Here is a 19,074-nt window from a genome sequence, read left to right on the forward strand (position 1 = left end):
TGTTCTTGACAATTCACAATTCGTTTCATAGAAAACAAAAGAATGACCAAAGTCATATTCAATTTCACATACTATAACTATAATTCTATTTTTTTTTTCCAAAGTGCACATAACATCTAGATCATAATCAGGTTCAAATACTTCAAAATAAAAGTTATCAAAAACTGAAATTCATCAAGTTTGAATTCATCAAAAGAAAAAAATATAAGCATATTAAGCAAGAACTATAATTTATCATTAACTAACTAAAAAAAAAAGAAAAACAAATAAATTATATAAAACAATATAAATAAGTAACAACAACTAAACTATTAATCTACATTTTTTTCACCAACTTTCGATTTATTCACTGATCGTAGACTCAGACAAATAGAGACAATTATCTTAAGTATCTTACTCCCTATGTTTATTTTATTTGTTTTTTCCATTTATTTTTTTTGCATATCTCAATGCAAACTTAAACATATACTCTCTCCAATTCACGTTAATTGTCCTATTTAATTTTTTGACGCTATTCATTGATCATTTTTTATTTGTATTTTATTCTTAATCTAGACGTTAAAATATAATCAAGTGAGATCTTGTTTGATTCGTTTCAATGTAAATTTTATTAATATTAAATTTTTATAATTTTAAATTATGCAGAATTAAAAATATTTAGTATTAAATTAGTGTAAAAACTCGTGTAATGCACGAAGTTTTAAATGTTTACGTATGTAAAAAATATAATTTTTAAACAATGGTGCAAGTATATACATTATCGTCATTAAGTTTAAATTTACACTAATTCTTACATGAGACGGTCTCACGGTGAGACCATCTCTATTGGGCTGGCCAAATATACATGTTTTGTCTTAAAGTGATCACTTATAATGATTACTTATAATTTTAAATAATCATATTTTAGAGTTTTTGAGTGATTAATTATAACCTTAAAACGATCACTTATGATCTTAAAGTAATCAATTAAAGAAATGGGCTAATTATATGAGCATGTCTTATGATGAGACGGTCTTATACAAAACAAGCCGTTAAATTTAACATTTATAGTTATATTTGATACAATAAATTTTAAAAAATTGATAAAAGACAATTAATATATATATATATATATATATATATATATAGACACACACATATACATATATATATATATATATATATATATATATATATATATATATATATATATATATATATATATATATATATATATATATATATATATATATATATATATATATAAAGAACACTAATGAAATAAGAAAAACAATCAAGATTGTTAAAATATATTTGAATTCCAAATAACCTAATGCCATGTTTGGGAATGATAATTTCATCTAGAAATCTAGAATTAGCTCAAATTTATTATTTGGCAGATAAATAATTTTCAATTTTGGATTTTGTTTTATTCCACCATTGTTTTTAAAGTACTTAAAATTCAGAGTTGAGAATGACTTCCGAACCTTTGTTATTCTTAAATTCTTTAGTTATAATTTCATATTTGAGATCTATAATTTAAGATGAATTACTTTTTCTCAAACACAACATAAGGGTATTTGTTTCGAATACAAAGTAATGTACGAGACAATCTCCATGTGAGACGCGTTCGATATATGGATTAAATTGACCAATTAATATAATTCAAAAGTGTCATAAACATCTTTTAGGGTTCTTAATATTGATTATCATAAGATTTTTATTAGTAATTAGTACAGCTTTGAATGTATTAAATAAATACAATTGATATGGGTGGATTTTAGAAAATTAATTTTAAATAAGTAAGATTAATGTTGATATTTGTTTATATCGTAATAAAAATTGTGTAAAAAATTTTGCAAATCATTTCAAAAGTAGATACCACTGATAAGGCTAAATTGCACAAATAAATTTTAAATAATCATTATTGCAATAAAAGATTGTTATTCTATTTAATACTTCATGTTTTACGAATAACTAAAAATTGCTAAGAATTTCTAAAAAAAACCGCTAAAATTGAATATCATATATTAAATTGTATGATTGGAGGGAGTATTTATTTTGAAAGTTCGTCCTCTACACAGGCTATTTGTGACTCGGGGTATAATTCTTGTACCGCCACCAATTCCTTTCCTAATTCCTCATCTGAGCAATGGAACTTCCCGACTTAGATGAGCTTGAATGGCTGGAGTTTCAGCAGCAGGAGGAAGATTATCCGGTGGAATTGGAAGAAGAAGAAGAAGAAGAAGAAGAAGAAAGTATTGACGAAGGCAAATATAAGAATGAAGCTAAACATTGTGATACTGAAGAATCACTTTATTCTGATCCCCACCTACAATTTCACTCTCAGATTCCCTCCAACGAGAAGAAACGTCCTCGATCTGACGATGATGACTGTGTTAGGGTTAGGGTTAGGATTCCTAACCACGACAACGACAAATTTTTGTCCCGCTATGCCTCTGATATTGACGGCGATTATGTTCCAGTCACTTCACCCTCCGGTTCTGGCGAACGAATCTATGCCAAGATAGATAAAAAAAATATTTCATTCGGTGATAGCAATGTTAACAAATTCACTATGCCTCCCAATTTTAGCGGTATGTCTCCAGTCCCATTACGAATTTATCTGGCTTTGTTTATTAGAAGTTCGTCGTGCCTGACTCAGTTGCTTACAGGTATTATCTCAGAATCAGTTTGTTTGTTACTACAGAAAGCGGAGCAGGATGCTCTTATGAAGGTAATCCCATATCCTCATAGTGATTTTTCATATTTTTTACTTGCTTAGTAGCACTACCCAAGTCCTTACTTTAGCCTTTTTAGAGTGTGTTTGTATAGATAAGTTTTCCTCCGAAACTCTCCATTGTTGGAGAGATGTTCTCACATTATGTGAAGGATATCATCCTTCCAAGTTCCAATTCCTTTCTCTCATCTCCTTATTTGGTATCCGAATAGAGGAAAATCTAACCACTCATTTCCGTCCTTCCTTTCCTCCATTTCCTTCGATCCAAACAAAGAATTAGGTTTGAGAAATGTTTGCCATTCTCAGACTTGGAGGGCTAACATTTTCTTTGGATTTAATGTTGTTTCATTTTCGCGTCCCTTTTCAAAAGAACAAAAAAAATTTATTAAAAGCTTTTGAGTATGCGTGTACATGTCCATCAATATAGCTCCTTCACAAGTTCACAACCTAGGTTGAAACTTGATTTCAAATACAAACTTTTGTGAAATTGAATATTCCGTTCATTGTAGTGACCATATTTTTTTGTTTATTTATGTTGGTGTAGGCTTTGCAGGATAGTTCTGAAGTGCTGAACCCTTTATCATCTTCAGATACATCAATAATGACTGAGGAGCTTTGGGTAAACAAATATGCTCCAAGATCTTTTACCGAACTTCTTAGCGACGAGCTAACAAATCGAGAGGTAACTTTACTGTTTTGCTATATTATGGACTTTTCACTTAATTGCTTTCGTTCTTACTTTTTTTCTTGGTAAATTTTTGCATTAGGTTCTCTCTTGGTTTAAACAATGGGACGCTAGTGTTTTTGGTAATGACATTAGAGACACTGAAGAAGAGGTTTTGTGTGCGTTGAGACGACATTCTTCTATTCCCCTCCATCAGAAACGCTCAAGTGCAAATTTCCTGGGGAAGAGCGGAGGACCTAAACCGTTTGGAAAGTACATGGAAAATTCATTTACATCAGAGCTGGAAAAGAATACGCTGAATAGCATTGATGTATCACAAACTAAGATGCAGAGTGTTTCAGGGACACCAGATCAGAAGGTCAGCTTTTAGATGTTCGTATAAAATTGGTAATGCATGAATGGTATTCCTTATTCAATGAGTGGCGTGTTCCATGACTTTGATCTTTTGCGTGTTCATTATGTGAATGTAGATGAGTGCTACATAAACTTCTAGTAAACAACAATGCCAAAGGTTAATCCTAACAATATGGGGTTGAGTATATGAACCAAAAGAACTTCAACACTCTAACTTTATCCCCTGCCTTCTCATCTCTAACTTATCATGTACGCGATCTATAGTTTGTCCACGAGTATGATGTTATCATTGTACAACATGCAATGAAACTTTCCTTGAGTAGGTCTTTTTATCTCATCTAGGTAAAAGGTTCAAAGTATATGTTTGATGTATCATGTATACCAATCATGATTGAGAATTTTTCGATCGCTCCTTCACATGTGCTAACGTTAGTTTGTTTATGCTCAGGCATATATTGGACTATAGTTGCACATTTACGTGACATTTTTTTCACCAAACTACTTCTCTTGGTACTTTTCCATACACCTTAACATCAATATAAATTAAGTTAAAAAAAAAATCTTTTTTAACTATGTAAAATTTAATTAATTGCCCATGATAGATCGTCTCGAAATAAACCAATTTGGTTTTAAGGAAATGCTTGTGCATGTTGGGAGATGATGATCAGTTACCCTCTCCCATAATTTCCATAACTTCATATTGTTACTTATATTTTAATTGTTCTATAGATAGAGTAATCTTGTGCATCCCATATCTTTGTAAATCTATATAATAATGTTTATCCTTGTATGAGGTCTAATATCAAACACTTTTGTTTTTGGTAGTTGAATGACACTTTGTTTGGAACTTTGGATGTTCACCGCATCTATCAATGTGGTTACATCTAAAAATGTTTAGAGATCAAAATCTTCATTTGTTAGCATAAATTCTAGAATGGTTGCATGACATTATTTAATTAATGAGAGTGTTTGTTAATATTCACGGAACCATGAACCTGAGCTTTTGCATCATAATGATGATCACTACTCATATAATAAAAATGGAACATAAGTTAATGAAGAAGGTGGCCTACTAGGTTTAGAATTTAATGTTCACATTACAATTACTTACCCTTGGTAGCCATCATGTACACCTTTATGTATCATGAAACTAACATGGTTTTGGGGATTTATTTTATTATAATCCATTATAATTCGAAATCAACAACAACCACAATGCTAAAGCTAGATTTTTAAATTTGGGGTCCATACATGAACCAGATATCAATCCAGTAGTTTTTCACTATAAATTTTCCTTTTTTGCTCTATTCTTATGATTTTCCACTTATGTTTCGAGGTCATCTTTTTTTCTTTTTTTTTTTCCTGATCTTTTGAGTACTAACTTTCTATATTTTACTAGTTCACCTACACACTACACTTGCACATGCCTAAACTAACTTAAGTGATTTTCTCTCATCTTATCCTCAAATGCCTAAACAATTCTACGTCGTCGTTTTTCACATATTATCCTTCAAATTATGTCTAATTATCAGTTTGAACATATGCATTTCTGTTACCTGCATTTTCTTACAACAGTTTTTTCTAAAAGCCAAAACATTCTATTCATATTAGGGTTGGTCTAATGATTATTTGATAAAGCGTACTCTTAAACGTTAGGGGCACACCACTATCACATAATAATTTTATTGCTGCCCTCTATTACAATCCAAAACCAATGAATTATCTAGCTTCCTACTCCTATGTATACTTATTATCAAGCGTGTGTCTTTTAAGCAATGCCAAATATGAAATTATCATACATGCTTCCTTGGTTTAGTTGAAGTAAACTGTTCACTGCGTAGTTCTATGTGTTAGAATTGCAATTTCTTTGTGGAAACCATTTGTAGATGTTATGCTTTTTTGGACCTAGAATCTGCTTGCTGAATGAAGATTCTCCTTGAGGAAGGAATAAGTAGTCTTGTTAATATTGAAAAATTCTTGCAAGAGAATGATGGGGTGATGTATTACTCTTTGTTATTCATGGGTTCTTGCTTCATATTGTGCTACTGATCATTGAGTTAAGTACAATAAGTTCAAGATTAATCGTTACGAAAACAATTATCTTCCACTTTCGGCATGATATTCAAAGCACTGCATCACATGACACCTAGATCGGTAAATCCATATTACGGTAGATCTTGGAAAATAAATATTAGAAGTTGAGGTATTAAGTATCAGTGCTCTCAAGAACTTTGAGTTAATCATTTTGTGCTAAGCGCAAGGCGAAGGCGTGATCTTTTTGCAACCAAGTCACACTTTTTCATTCGAAAGCTCAAAAATCAAATTTGAAAATATATAATACTTAAAACAAAATAACATTCATATTAAAATAGCAACAAGTTTGGAAAGATTCGTTATCATTGCGGTGAACTCCACCTTAGTACATAACTATTATAAATAAGAATATGAAGCATATCCAAATTTTCTTTTTTTTTTTTGGAAAAATTTCCTAGAATAATTCAACCTTTTCATGATTTTCCCACAATAATCCCACCTATTGATTAACCATGAATAATCCAAACTTTAGGGGGTATTTTTCTAAATTAAACCCGGTAACCAGATGACATGCTATAGAAATTTTCTTTTTAGAAAACGATAAAATTAAATAAAATATTGAAAAACAATGTAAAAATGTTATAATTTTTTTCCTAATATTTTTATTTTGGAAAGTTTTCTGTAAATTTAAAATTTTTTTCTAATTTTACATTAATTTTCAATTTACTTTTTTGGTAAATTACCTACTATAGCAGGTCATCCAGTTACCCGAGTTCACTTTAAGCAAATACCCTTTAAAGTTGGAATTATTCATGATTAATCAATAAGTGAGATTATTGTAAGAAGATAATGAAAATGGATTGTTGTAGGTAATTTATCCTTTTTGTGGCAATTAAAAGGAATATATTAACTCAAAAAACCTTTTACAACCTAGGCTATAAAAGGAATACTTCCCTAAACACGAAAGGGAAACATATGTCCCTAAACACGAAAGGGAAACATGTGATATATTGGTTAAAAGGGTATTTTAGTTATTTTGCTAATTAGTTAGTTAGAGAGCTTGTTAGTATAAATACTCTTGGATGTAATAAACAAATAGATTATATATTTTGTGGAAATTAAAAGATAGTTCTTGTGTGGAGCTTCTGTAGCACTCGAAGCTACATTGCTATCATCTGTTCTTTTGTTCTTTGTGTTTTGTCTGGTTTTCCTCCTTTATTGCTTCTGTTTCGGGCATCAAACACACCCCAAATTTGAGTGTATTACAAAGCAACAACCAACCACTACAATCAAAAACCAAAATCAAACCAACAACAAAAGGCACAAGATCAAACCAACCCTAAACAATAAGGCTATACCTCCTATCATCCTTTAACCTAGCAGCAACACAAAAAATGACTGTATGAGCCACTTGACCAGGTGACATCTGACGATCTTCAAAGACTTGAGAATTTTCATGCAGCCAAACCTGATAAAGCATCTCAGTCCAGATCATAGCAGTGAGCACGGGCTTGGTCAGCTTCGTCTTACACAACTTGTTCATGATTAGAACAACATTGTCAAAGGAGTCTGGCCATCTAAACTGAATGAAATGGGAGAGGAAATGATGTACTTCCTAAATGTAACTACATCTATTAGAGAGATGATTTCTATCTTAAATCCCATGCTGACAAAGCACACAACTATCCTTGGTAGGGAGCCTATCCTGGTGAATATGCCATAAACATTAAACACTACGAGCGGAGGCTCTATTATTACACCTACTTTACTGCATTGTTTTGTTTTTCTTAATGGAAACAACAATTTCTCGAACTTCATATTCAAGTAAATTTAGGTTTTGAGTTTCATGTCTTTTTCAAACAAACAAGCTTAACTTAACTACCCAACTCAACAAGGATGTGCACCGGACACACAAGCCATGAAACGTATCAAGGTGCATGCTTCATGTAGTGGGATTTACCTCACCTAGCTGAGGCGTTTTCAGTCAATCCCGAGTTTGAGGCGCGTTTTTTAAAATCAAGTTGGCATGCAATACATTTATGGTTGGAGGGTTGAGTTCTTGGTAAATACAAACTGAACAACATATTTTGTTCCCTTTCCAATAAACATGTTATTTGTTTGAGAAATAATATGTACTCGAGACAACACCATTTTTCTTATGCAACTATTTTATTGAGAGTTTATGCCAAATATAATTTGTTTATTTGAAATTGCAAATGATTTTTGATTTGAAGGGTCAATCATAAACAACCTCTTTGTTGTTTCTAGTGCGAAGGTTCTATTTTTCCTCCCTCTTCTCTATAACCCTTTAGGTGAAGTTCAATCAAATCCTATATCTTAAGATATTTAATGTGTGATCAAAAAAAGATGTTTTCTATGATTTTTTTAATAAAATTATGTTATTGATCTTTTTAGTGACATGCACTTATGTTTTTTCACACTGAGTGGTTTTGATTTGCATCAATTATCAATATGATAGGCGACATTAATAAATCGTTTTGGACTGAAAAAAATATTCTAGTATTTCAATTGGATTAATAGTTAACTTTTTTAACTTTTCACTGCCCTGTGTTTTTCTGCTTAATGTGGCTAGCTATTTTTAAGTTCTGATTTCTGAATAATTGCAGGTACTTTTGCTTTGTGGTTCTCCTGGATTAGGAAAGACAACTCTTGCACATGTGGCTGCTAAACACTGTGGATACCATGTTGTGGAGGTTGTTATCTAGTATCTACTTTTTCATCGTTGAAAATGTCTGGTACTCATAAACTATAGGCGGTTAATGTGGTTTGGATACTTCTTGTTCATGATTCCTTCTGCTTGTCTGTTTTTTGTACATTATATGATTTTACTCTCCCTATTTTGAAATGATTTTGATCTCCATATTTTGAAAATCAATTTATGTATCTTCAAATTGATATCCCCTAAATCAATTTAGTATATCTGTTGTACCTTTTGCGTTTAGAGTTGTGCATGGCTAAGACTTGTCATCTGGTTATTATCCTCATGTAATGTATCTTTCTTTCCTTTTTTTTTTTCATATTTGCGTGCAATACAAAATTGATGTAACTCTTTGTAGACCGTTATAGCTTAATTTTTGTTCTTTTTTTTTTCTAGTTGAATAAAACTAAGTTCACCCCTTGTCTTTTCCTGCAAGGAGTATTCAATAGAAGAATAAAAATTGGCTTCGCTTTATTGATTAAAATTGTGAGATACATTGCTTATGACAAATGCCGAGGTAACGGAGCGAAAATGTGTTAACGAGAGTGATGTGGTTATCAAAATGCTAAATATCGCTCAAAATCATGAAATATCTCTTAAAATATCCCAAAGCCGATTTTTTACACCTTTTCAATGCGGGAAATATGGGGATTGTTTTTTTGAATACCTTTACAATTCGGTCGATGCAATGCAACGTGACCTTGTTTTTGCACTGTGCTTACAAATGTTTTGCATTTTACTTTCTCATGGTGTTTTTGTTTTCATTATTTCATTTGAGTTTGATAAATGTAGATAAATGCTAGTGATGACCGGTCATCAACTTCAATTGAAGCAAAGATCTTGGATGCAGTGCAAATGAACTCGGTCATGGATTACTCAAAACCCAAATGTTTGGTAATTGCATTCATGTAGTTCTTTTTATGCTCTCTACATATTGAAGGAGCTATAATATTTTCTTTCTTCTGAGTTTTTTAAATATACATTACTTATTCACCAAACATTTAAACAATATGAGCTTAACAGGTGATTGATGAAATTGATGGAGCACTTGGGGATGGAAAGGGTGCAGTTGAGGTCTTACTAAAGATGGTGAGAACTTTTCTACCCTCCTATCATTATTAGTTTTCGATTACATTTTTTGGTATTTGAAAGAGTTTTGGTGCTAACAGCACACCGAGTTTCTTGTCAAACATCTAACATCTTCATGATAAAAGTGGAACAACCTATAGACAAAGCTCTGATCTTTACATGTGTTAAAGATGGTAAGCTTATGTTGTAGTGGCATATTGTATGTTTACTGATGATTTAAATAGTGTTGCCGGGATGGAAGGTTTGGTTACCGAACGGCAATCCAGGTCATTCAATTCTAATTGCAGGTCAATCCCGACCCAAGTTGGTGGTGTACACCGCTTAGACCCTTTTTTCTATAGACCTGACCTAGTACGTTCAATAACAACATTTTTCTTTTGAAGCCATTGATTACAAATTGGTGAAAGGGAGATAATTGTGTATTAAGAGGGGAGAATTGTCGTTAGGAAGATGAAAAAACAGAGAAGAAGAAATAAAAAACAAAAGTGCTGGAGGCTCCTCTTAAAAGTAAAAGAGGAGAAATGAACTCTAAGGCTAATGTTTTTAAAAAAGAATTCCTTTTACTCATATGTACACCTTTTTCTTTTTTTACTAACTTGTACACACGAAAATCAACGTGTTCCTGCAGATTGCGATAGCTTTTCCATTTTTTCACCTTTTATAGGGGGTAAGTTTTGCATGATAAGCGGGCTTTAGACGCACAATAAATACATGGACTTTTATAGTGACTTGTATATACTAGGACTATACTAAAAGAACATTGATTATTTACTTGTTTAGTTGTTGTAATCTTAAACATATCATCATCATCATTATACCTAGTGTATCCCGCTCGTAGAAAACTATGGTCAGGGTCTGGGGAGGGAAGAAAGACGGCAGCTCATACCCATAGAGGAGAGTGCAGTCAAATAGTCCCTTGGCTCGAGAAAAGTCTTCAAAGAGAGAGAAACTTGCAACTTACAAATAGAATAAATAGAAATACGTACGAATAACTAACAATAAGGATAAAAGTAAAGGAGGTAAAGAATGATAATTAAATGCAAAGAACGATAACAAACGATGGGTAAAAGGTACGGGTTTAAAAATCTAAGACGTGGATAAGGCGCCACCAACTGCTTCTATCACTGGTTAGGTCCTTGGAGAGGTGAAGTTCATTCAGGTCACTTTTAATATGTTCCTCCCACGTTCTCCTAGGTCTTCCTCGATTTCTCTTGCCCTCCACTGTGATGCATTCGATCCTTCTGACTGGGGCGTCATGGGTCTTTCTCTGCACATGCCCAAACCATCTCAACCTGTTCTCCCGCATCTTTGCGGAGAGAGGTGCAACCCCTAACTTCTCCCTGAACTCCTGGTTTTTTATCCTATTTATCATAGTATTACCACACATCCACCTCAGCATACGCATTTCTATTACTTCCATCCTTCGTTCGAAAACCTTCTTTACGGGCCAACATTCTGTCCCATAAAACAACGCCGACCTAATTGCGACGCGGTAAAATTTATCTTTTAATCTCCTCGGGACTTTTTATCACAAAGCACCCCGGTTGCAGCTCGTCACTTAAGCCAACCCGCTTGTATACGATTAGTAACGTCTCCATCAATCTCCTCACCGAATCCAAATATTTGAACTTGGACGTATATGCAACAACTTCTCCCCCTATGGTCACCTCTGGCTCCCCTATCGATTCTGTCCCACTGAAATTGCATCGCAAGTATTCTGTCTTCGTACGGCTTATGCGCAACCCTTTACTTTCCAAGGCTTCCCTCCACTCTTCCAATTTACTATTAGCCTCCTCCTTGGTCTCTGCGACCAAAACTATATCGTCAACGAAAAGCATGCAACATGGCATGGTCTCCCATATAGATTTAGAGATTTCCTCCATAATGACCGTAAAAATGAAAGTACTTAATGCTGATCCCTAATGCAGTCCCACTTTAATTGGGAAAGACTCTGTCATAACTCATATCCACCGGTGTATGTATGTTAGTCGACACTCTGTCATATATGTCGTGTATTACCTCAATGTACCTTCGTGACATACCTCTATTCTTGAGGCTATCCCAAACTATGTTTTGTGGTATGCTATCGTACGCTTTCTCAAGGTCAATGAACACCAGATGCAAATCCTTCTTTCGCTCCTTATACTTTTCCATCAGTCTCCTCAAATGATGAATTGCTTCGGTGGTTGATCTTCCCAGCATGCCGTCTCGTGTAATTATTTTCTCAATCCGAATTGCTTCGGTGGTTGATCTTAAACATATTTATATTATTAATCCATAAAGGTAATCGACCCCAAATGTGGCTCAATTTGCGATATTACGTTCCCGTAACCCAAAAATCTGGACCCAATTTTATTTCAATCCAATCTAAATTTTTTAAAATGGTGAATTGCACTCATGACTCTGTTTTCCGACATGAATTGTTCCTCAATCTTGTCGTAACACTGGATCTAGTACGTCCTGATAACAAGTTATTTATTTTCCAAATGTATTTGATCTACGGTATAAATCAATCAATCACCGTTCAAACTGGAATTCAATTATAGCTTGCAAGACACTCGAAGAACTATAGGATCTTGATACAACTGAATAAGATAACTGAATCTAGTCAGTCAATCCTTAATAGCTATATCAGTTATACTTATACCTCTCTTGGTTTGGCCCTTTTGTTAGACAACATCTTAAAAATCATGATTGTAGTCAGGATTGTAGCAAGTTTTGCATATTGTGGAAGCATACTTTATCTAGAGAAACTGAAGCAGACTTTATCATTGTGTCCCTAGTGACATGGTAAGCTACTTTTGTAAGATCATTACTATTAATTGCTTTGATCTTTCAGGTAGCAGCTGAAAAGAAGTCTGGCGTGGGCATTGAAAGATCTACCATAGAAGGGCAAAAGAAATCATTGAACAAAGGGCGAAAAGCAGTTTCATTGTCTCGACCTGTAAGATCAATTTTAATTCTGAACCAGAAAATAAACGACTATAGTAGTCTAACGAATGGATATGATTGCAGGTGATATGTATATGCAATGATCTCTATGCTCCTTCATTAAGATCTCTACGTCATGTAGCGAAGTAAATGTTTTCCTCTACATTTAATTCAAGTTATATAACCTTTGTCTCACATACTATCTTTTGTATTCTTGGAGTTATGTTATTATTCTATCTTCCTAGCTTCTGCATGTTATAATTAGGTAGCTTAATGTGAGTCAACAACTTTATTTTGCTATAATTTTCATACTACCATTATGTCTACCAATTCGAAGTTAGATGCCAGAAACTACTAGGAGTTCAACAATTTACTTTTCTCTTTTGGTTTATAAAATTTTCTTTGGAATTATCGTTTAAATAATTTTTTTGTGGTCTTTTTGAAATTTGGAGTATTGGTTATAATTTCATAGAATTTTCATGAAAAGGTAGTCAATTAAAACTAAGTGCAAGACCTTGTCCCAAGCTTATCATTTTATAGAGAATAAGGTCCACAACAATGTGGTCGAGGTCAGACTGGATAAATATTAGACGAACTTGGAAAAGACAGGCAGAAGGTATAACGATTTGTCACTTCAACCGATGAGTATATACTGATTGATATTTTGGACAGGAAATATAGCGATTGCTATTTTTATTACCTTGTGTGCATGATGTAGTTTTATTAATATAATATTTTGATGATATTATATTATTGATAAAAGAAACTGGCCTTGTAGGGTTCATGTATTTGCTAAGCCAACTGTGAATCGCGTGGTAAGCAGGTAATGATAACCGTTGTTAAACATTTCAATAATGCATGAATATAGGGTTAGTTAAAGATGTGAATTGTGATGTCTGAACAGCCAGCCGTAGATCTCCAAATAGAACTTTTAAAGCATACCTTTTGTTTAAATGTTTCTGTTTGTTTTTTATAATTTTGTAACATGTCATAATTTATAGCAGCAGATACAGTTTGTCTCAACAATTGAGAAAGTTATGTTAAAAGCAGCAAGAATAATGGCTAAATCAACTTCAATAAAAAAGGAAAATTGACTTAAACAGTCCCATCCATTGGCCATCTTCCCAAAATAATCCCAACTATCCACACTAATCCCAACTAATACCCAAATTTCTCAAAATACTGGTGACATGCGACCTTTTATATCTGTTAGTGTACTAATAATAATTTTAGCTTTTTTTTTCCCTCTCTCTAACTGTCTTGCTCTTCTTTGACTCATTACCTTCCTTCCTCGTACTCTTATCAATTCCCCTGATGTTTATAATGTGGAGCAGTGTGAATATTTTCCCGTATTCATGATCTTCTTGACAGATCTAAGTAAGATTACTGGGTGTCTCTTAGAAGCTTAGGTTATTCCCCCTTTCATGGATGGTGATGTCACACATCAATTAATTTAGAGCTCAATGGAGGGTGAAGTTTTCTTTTAAGAAGAGGTGATCTATTGTTGGCTAAAGCCTAATATTAAATTTTTCGAACAATACTTTGATCTTTGTTTGTCTGAGATGATATATACTATATTAGCTCTACATGCAAGGTATATCTGATGAGCTTTTGGGGCTTTGTTTGGCCAAGCTTCTAATATACTATCATAGTATATACACTCTACTTCTCAAAAGCACTTTTTCTAGAAACTGTTTTTACACTAGATATGTTTGGCCTCATAATTTAGGAAATGTTATTGAAAAAATATCACTATTACAGTTTTTATCCCATAATTGCTCTACTAAACAATCAACTGGATGAATACTCTTAAGATTAATTATCTCAATCTATTCATGTTCAACCTTCTTGCCAAACTATCAATAGCAATACTACATTTCCTTACCCCAAACTATCAATGTAAGTGATTAACTTCTTTTGATACATTGTAAGACAATTTCTTAAAGAAAAATGAAATTTTAGAAGAAAGCTGCACTACCTAATTCTTAAGTCCTAACCCATCTTCACTTGCATGAAATATGAATGTTCAAAAAAGTACAAAATGACCTTGAAACAAATTAAATGTTGCAATCTCCATAACAAAAATTCTTATGGATTTTTGACTTGCTGATTGTGACCGTTATTTGAATTTATGCTCAAAATCTCCCTGTCCCTTGGAAAATAAGATGGTGTTGGTACTATCTTGTCCTCTTTTTGGGGAAATTTTCAGTGGTAATTATAATGGTGATGGCAAGTGGAAGATCTAAAAGTTATAAGGACGGACTAGAGGGAGATACGCTGGAGAGAGAGACAGGTTTAAAACGAAGACATATAAGCCTTGTTCTTTTTCTTAGAGGCATGTTGGGAGAACCTGATCAATTTCCATTTTACCAAATGCCAATTTCTATTGCGAGTTTAAATTACAATGTGACATATTTAATTGATCAATTTTTTTGTTAGAGGTTATAATATAAACAGTTAAACTATCATATTTATTGATACAGTTTCACGTAGGAGTATAAGATAATATTATATGTTTACAATATACTCGTTTCTTAGCACTCTACAAAGAATTATGTTGTTTGGGAGAGAGCCAAGTTCCGAGCCACTTTTTGGGCTTAGTCCAATGGCTTGTTTTCAGGTTTTGCTCCAGATGATCTTTGTAGGAATGAATAGAGAGTCTTAATGTAATTTTCTTCTTTTTTTTTTTCTTGAGATGTATCATCCCTAACCTTGTATCTTATTCTTTATTTACTTATATATTTTTCCTTATAAGAAAAGAGTTATATCAAAGAGACATCCTGGAGGACTCACTAATATGCAAGAGCGTTTAGACTTTAGAAAGACACATGCCCTTGAAGTATCATGAAGCAACTTTCCCAAATAATCATGAAGTATCAAGTGTTACTGAGGGGCTAAACCTTTAGTCCATTTATACTGAACTCTCAAAGAATGAGTGAATAACTTCTTAACAGAATGACTTAGTAGACTCCCTCATTGAGGACTTGCAATGTATGAGTTCCTTATTTGAAGAACATGTAGGGTATAAAGCTAGCTATGCTCGAGTCTTGATGCGGAACTTTGATGAACAAAAGACTTCAACAGAATTTACAGAAGCTCTTTTCTGGAAAGGAGCCACTCTTGCTGTGTCCTATGTAGTATGTATCTCATAATTTCCCCACTTAAGACCTTTACAACAGAATGATGTTTATAAGTCTCAAAATCAACTCTTCTTCCAAATCATTAGGAATTCTTGAATAAGTAACATTGCAGTGCTTCTGGATACAGCAAACAAAGAGGGCCTAAGCAACCTGGAAATTGATTTTCTAAGGGCGTATCCCCACAAAGGTGACTCATGCTGAATGCTGTTGACCACTTTTTACTTTTAAACCATCAATGACTTGAAAGTAGAAACACGTGCAACCTTGTGGAAATTGACTTTAAAGTTTAAAGTCCCTAATGGCATAAGAAGAAGATTGTATATGAGGTTGATGGTCTTCTTAAATACGTTATTACCTTGCCTTCAAGTTAGCTTGACTGGATGTGGTACACCTTGCTATCAATAGCTTGACTTTATTTTGAATAAGTACCATGATCCTTCAACATATATGTTATACACTTTCAAATGAGCTTTCTTGTTTCAGTACTTCATGCGATAATTGTTTCTATTTGTATCAGTGTTTGTGAAGTGACTGATATTGCAATATGCTTTTTGTAGGCTGAAGTACATTTGTAAAAGGGAGGGAATGAGAATAGGTTCCATTGCATTAGCTGCTCTTGCTGAATATACAGGTGCATGTTTGTCTGTGGTAGCCTGTGCATGTCCTGCAATTTTTCACTGAAAATAGAATTTAGTGGAGCTCTACTCTCTGATGTTCATGCTTTGTGGCTCTCTTCTTTCTTCCCGAGGGCATAATTGTTGGTCAAGTAATCTGTTTATTGATTGACTTCTATAGGTTTATATTTTGTTTTTGTCATTAATTTTACTTAATGACACGGTCAATCGGAAACACTTTTTTTTTATTAGAAGGATATGATTGTGTACATTTAATCCCCTCAAACCTTGCATAGGCGGAAACCACTTGGCATTGGGGTAATGACATATAATGGCATATCATATTCATCTTTTCTAATTATGTCCATTCTAAATCAGACTGAATGGAGCCAAAAATTTTAGTTCTTTGGTTCTAGTTTATTGTGAACTATAGTAAAATGGCTCATTAAATCATTTGCGCGTATTTATGAGAAGTTGCAAATGATAATTACAGTTAAGTCTTAATCAGAAACAACCTCTTTGTTTTCCCCCAAACCTCACCTAGACGAGAAGTGCTTGGCATTTATGGTAATAGCATTTTATTCATCGTTTTGATCAAGACTAGGATTTTCCGAAGCTAAAAAAAATATTTATTGGTGTGTGAAGCAAGGACAAGACCTAGGAACTGGGGTTGTCAACTTTATAATGTTAAAATTATAAAGTTAAACGAGGAAGTTTTAGACCTCTGGATATGATATAGACTACAACCAGAAGGTCAAAAGTGCAACTCGTGCTTGCTATACTCATATTGATGCTTCAATATTCACGCTTTTTTTAGTTATGAGGGGATCTCTCACAACAACCCTCTTAAGGGCATTTAGCTCTATGGAGTTCGTCTCATGTGTCAGACATGTGAGATTTTTCGGTCTTTCAATGTCTTGTAGTTAGCCAAAGGGCTGATTTATTTTTATTAAATATTCTATTCTTGATTTTTATATTTTGTTTTAATTTTTCTTCGGAAAGTTTTATTTTTGATATTTACGTTGTTGTGTGCCAAGGGGTGACCTAGTTTTCTTTTCTAAATTGAAATCAGAATGTGATGTCCGCTCGTGTTTGAACACACTTCAGTTTCTCCACAAAAAGAAGGAATCTCTCAATTTGGTAACCCCTTGCTTCCTGTTTGATTGAACATATCTATTTTTATTCCATTGACCTCATATACATTATGATAGCGCATAGATTTTTTTGTCTTAAAAACTTGTTGTGAATAACTTATATTTATAAAGCAATTTCCTTTATTGTTGGGGATTTTTTGTTGGAGTGGGGAACACAGAAAAAACTTATTTCATAAAATCTGAAATGACTCTTTTGGCAGAAACACATATGGACTTGCCCATTGGTTGGCTTACAAGAATTTTCAATACATCACCATTGGAACTAAAACACATTCCAGTGGCAGCTCAAGAATGGTTTGAGAATTGAAAACTGATCTTAGTAATGTATTATGCCACACTTTCGATCTAGACTTGTCAGTGCCTCAGTATACAACCATGTTACCCAGACACGTGTGTAAGCTTGCGGTACGATCTGGATCCTGAATAATAAATGCATGGTTAAGGCATGAAAATATGTTAAAATTGGGCAACCAGGACTTTTTCGTTGGCTTTAACTCCTTCGTGTTCTTCTTCGTTCCCTCCTTCTCATTTTCTCCACTTAATTTTTCTTAACACGAGTAACCATATTTTCCTCATTCATCTTCTTGCAATAAATGTGCTAAAGTGTTTTTGGCTTTTACTCCTTGTCTAAGGATTTCTTCTATCTTTTCAATCCATTTGCATCTGACTTTTTCTTCTGCCTCTATTTTGGTTGTCCAATCAAGGCCTCTATTAATTTGCACATTATTCGTTGGACGTCCTCCGAGATTCTTTGCTCACCACAGAATGGGTTGTTTGGATACCTATGTAATGAACTGGAAATGGCATGGTAGAGAATGTTAGAGGAAGTCAGTAAATAGCGAGGAATTAGGGTAACGTAGTAATAGTGTAACTACTTAGACTAAATATATGTGTGCTACTGATGTAATCAAAGTATTCAGTATTAAAGATATATTTATATTAATGTAAGAGAAAATTGTTAGAAATTACCTAGAAAAAGCTTACTTTTGTTAAAAGCTACTTAGAACAATTTTTTTTGAAAAACTACCTATTAACGGTTACCGTTAAATATTCGTTAGTTTTAAACATAGGAAAAAGCAAAACATAAGAAATCAAAACCAGCAATATTTTGCCTTTCTAAAAATCACGTGCAATTTTTTATTTTCTCAAACTCATCATTTCTTATTTCACCTTCCACTCAAATTAGGGTTCTGCAAAAATCTGCCATTCCAATTGTACTGGAAAATTTCAGTCATTCCAAATCCACTCAACTTTAGGTTTCTCTTCATGATTCCTTGATTCCTTCACCAGGTATGTACATGAACAATTTTTAGCATAGATGAAGGACAAAGTTCAAAGCTTGAGCACATGATATTAATGGAAAAAGAAGGAAGAAGATGAAGAACTGTTCTTTATTCGAAATTAGGGTTCTGTTTGCTTGCCAATTAGAACTGGAATGGGATTTTATGCAAAAAAGTCACGTGATTTTCACGTGAGATAAAAAACCAGAAATTTGGATGAAAAACGTTAGTAGGTAGTCTTTGACAAAAAAAACTAAATTTTGTAGGTAGTTTTGACAAAGAAAAAATATGTTCTAGGTAGGTTTTGACGATAATAAGCTTTTTCTATGTAGTTTCTACAAACATTGAGTGGCTT

The 19,074-nt window shown here is 33.2% G+C and overlaps 1 protein-coding gene across 1 annotated transcript in view; it reads left to right on the forward strand.

The window, feature by feature from the left end:
* Positions 1–2,026: 2,026 nt before the first annotated feature.
* LOC130825169 (uncharacterized) overlaps positions 2,027–19,074 on the forward strand; it is a 28,709-nt gene continuing 11,661 nt past the window's right edge. The window contains exons 1-12 of the mRNA XM_057690252.1: positions 2,027–2,576; positions 2,655–2,716; positions 3,264–3,401; positions 3,487–3,762; positions 8,420–8,506; positions 9,304–9,405; positions 9,535–9,600; positions 12,440–12,544; positions 12,616–12,677; positions 13,310–13,354; positions 16,229–16,302; positions 17,358–17,425. Coding sequence (XP_057546235.1) covers positions 2,132–2,576; positions 2,655–2,716; positions 3,264–3,401; positions 3,487–3,762; positions 8,420–8,506; positions 9,304–9,405; positions 9,535–9,600; positions 12,440–12,544; positions 12,616–12,677; positions 13,310–13,354; positions 16,229–16,302; positions 17,358–17,425 — 1,530 coding nt within the window. The 5' untranslated portion in view covers positions 2,027–2,131. The remainder of the gene's footprint in view (positions 2,577–2,654; positions 2,717–3,263; positions 3,402–3,486; positions 3,763–8,419; positions 8,507–9,303; positions 9,406–9,534; positions 9,601–12,439; positions 12,545–12,615; positions 12,678–13,309; positions 13,355–16,228; positions 16,303–17,357; positions 17,426–19,074) is intronic.

The sequence above is a fragment of the Amaranthus tricolor genome, chromosome 10 (genome assembly GCF_026212465.1).
Source record: "Amaranthus tricolor cultivar Red isolate AtriRed21 chromosome 10, ASM2621246v1, whole genome shotgun sequence".
In the NCBI taxonomy this organism is placed as follows: domain Eukaryota; kingdom Viridiplantae; phylum Streptophyta; class Magnoliopsida; order Caryophyllales; family Amaranthaceae; genus Amaranthus; species Amaranthus tricolor.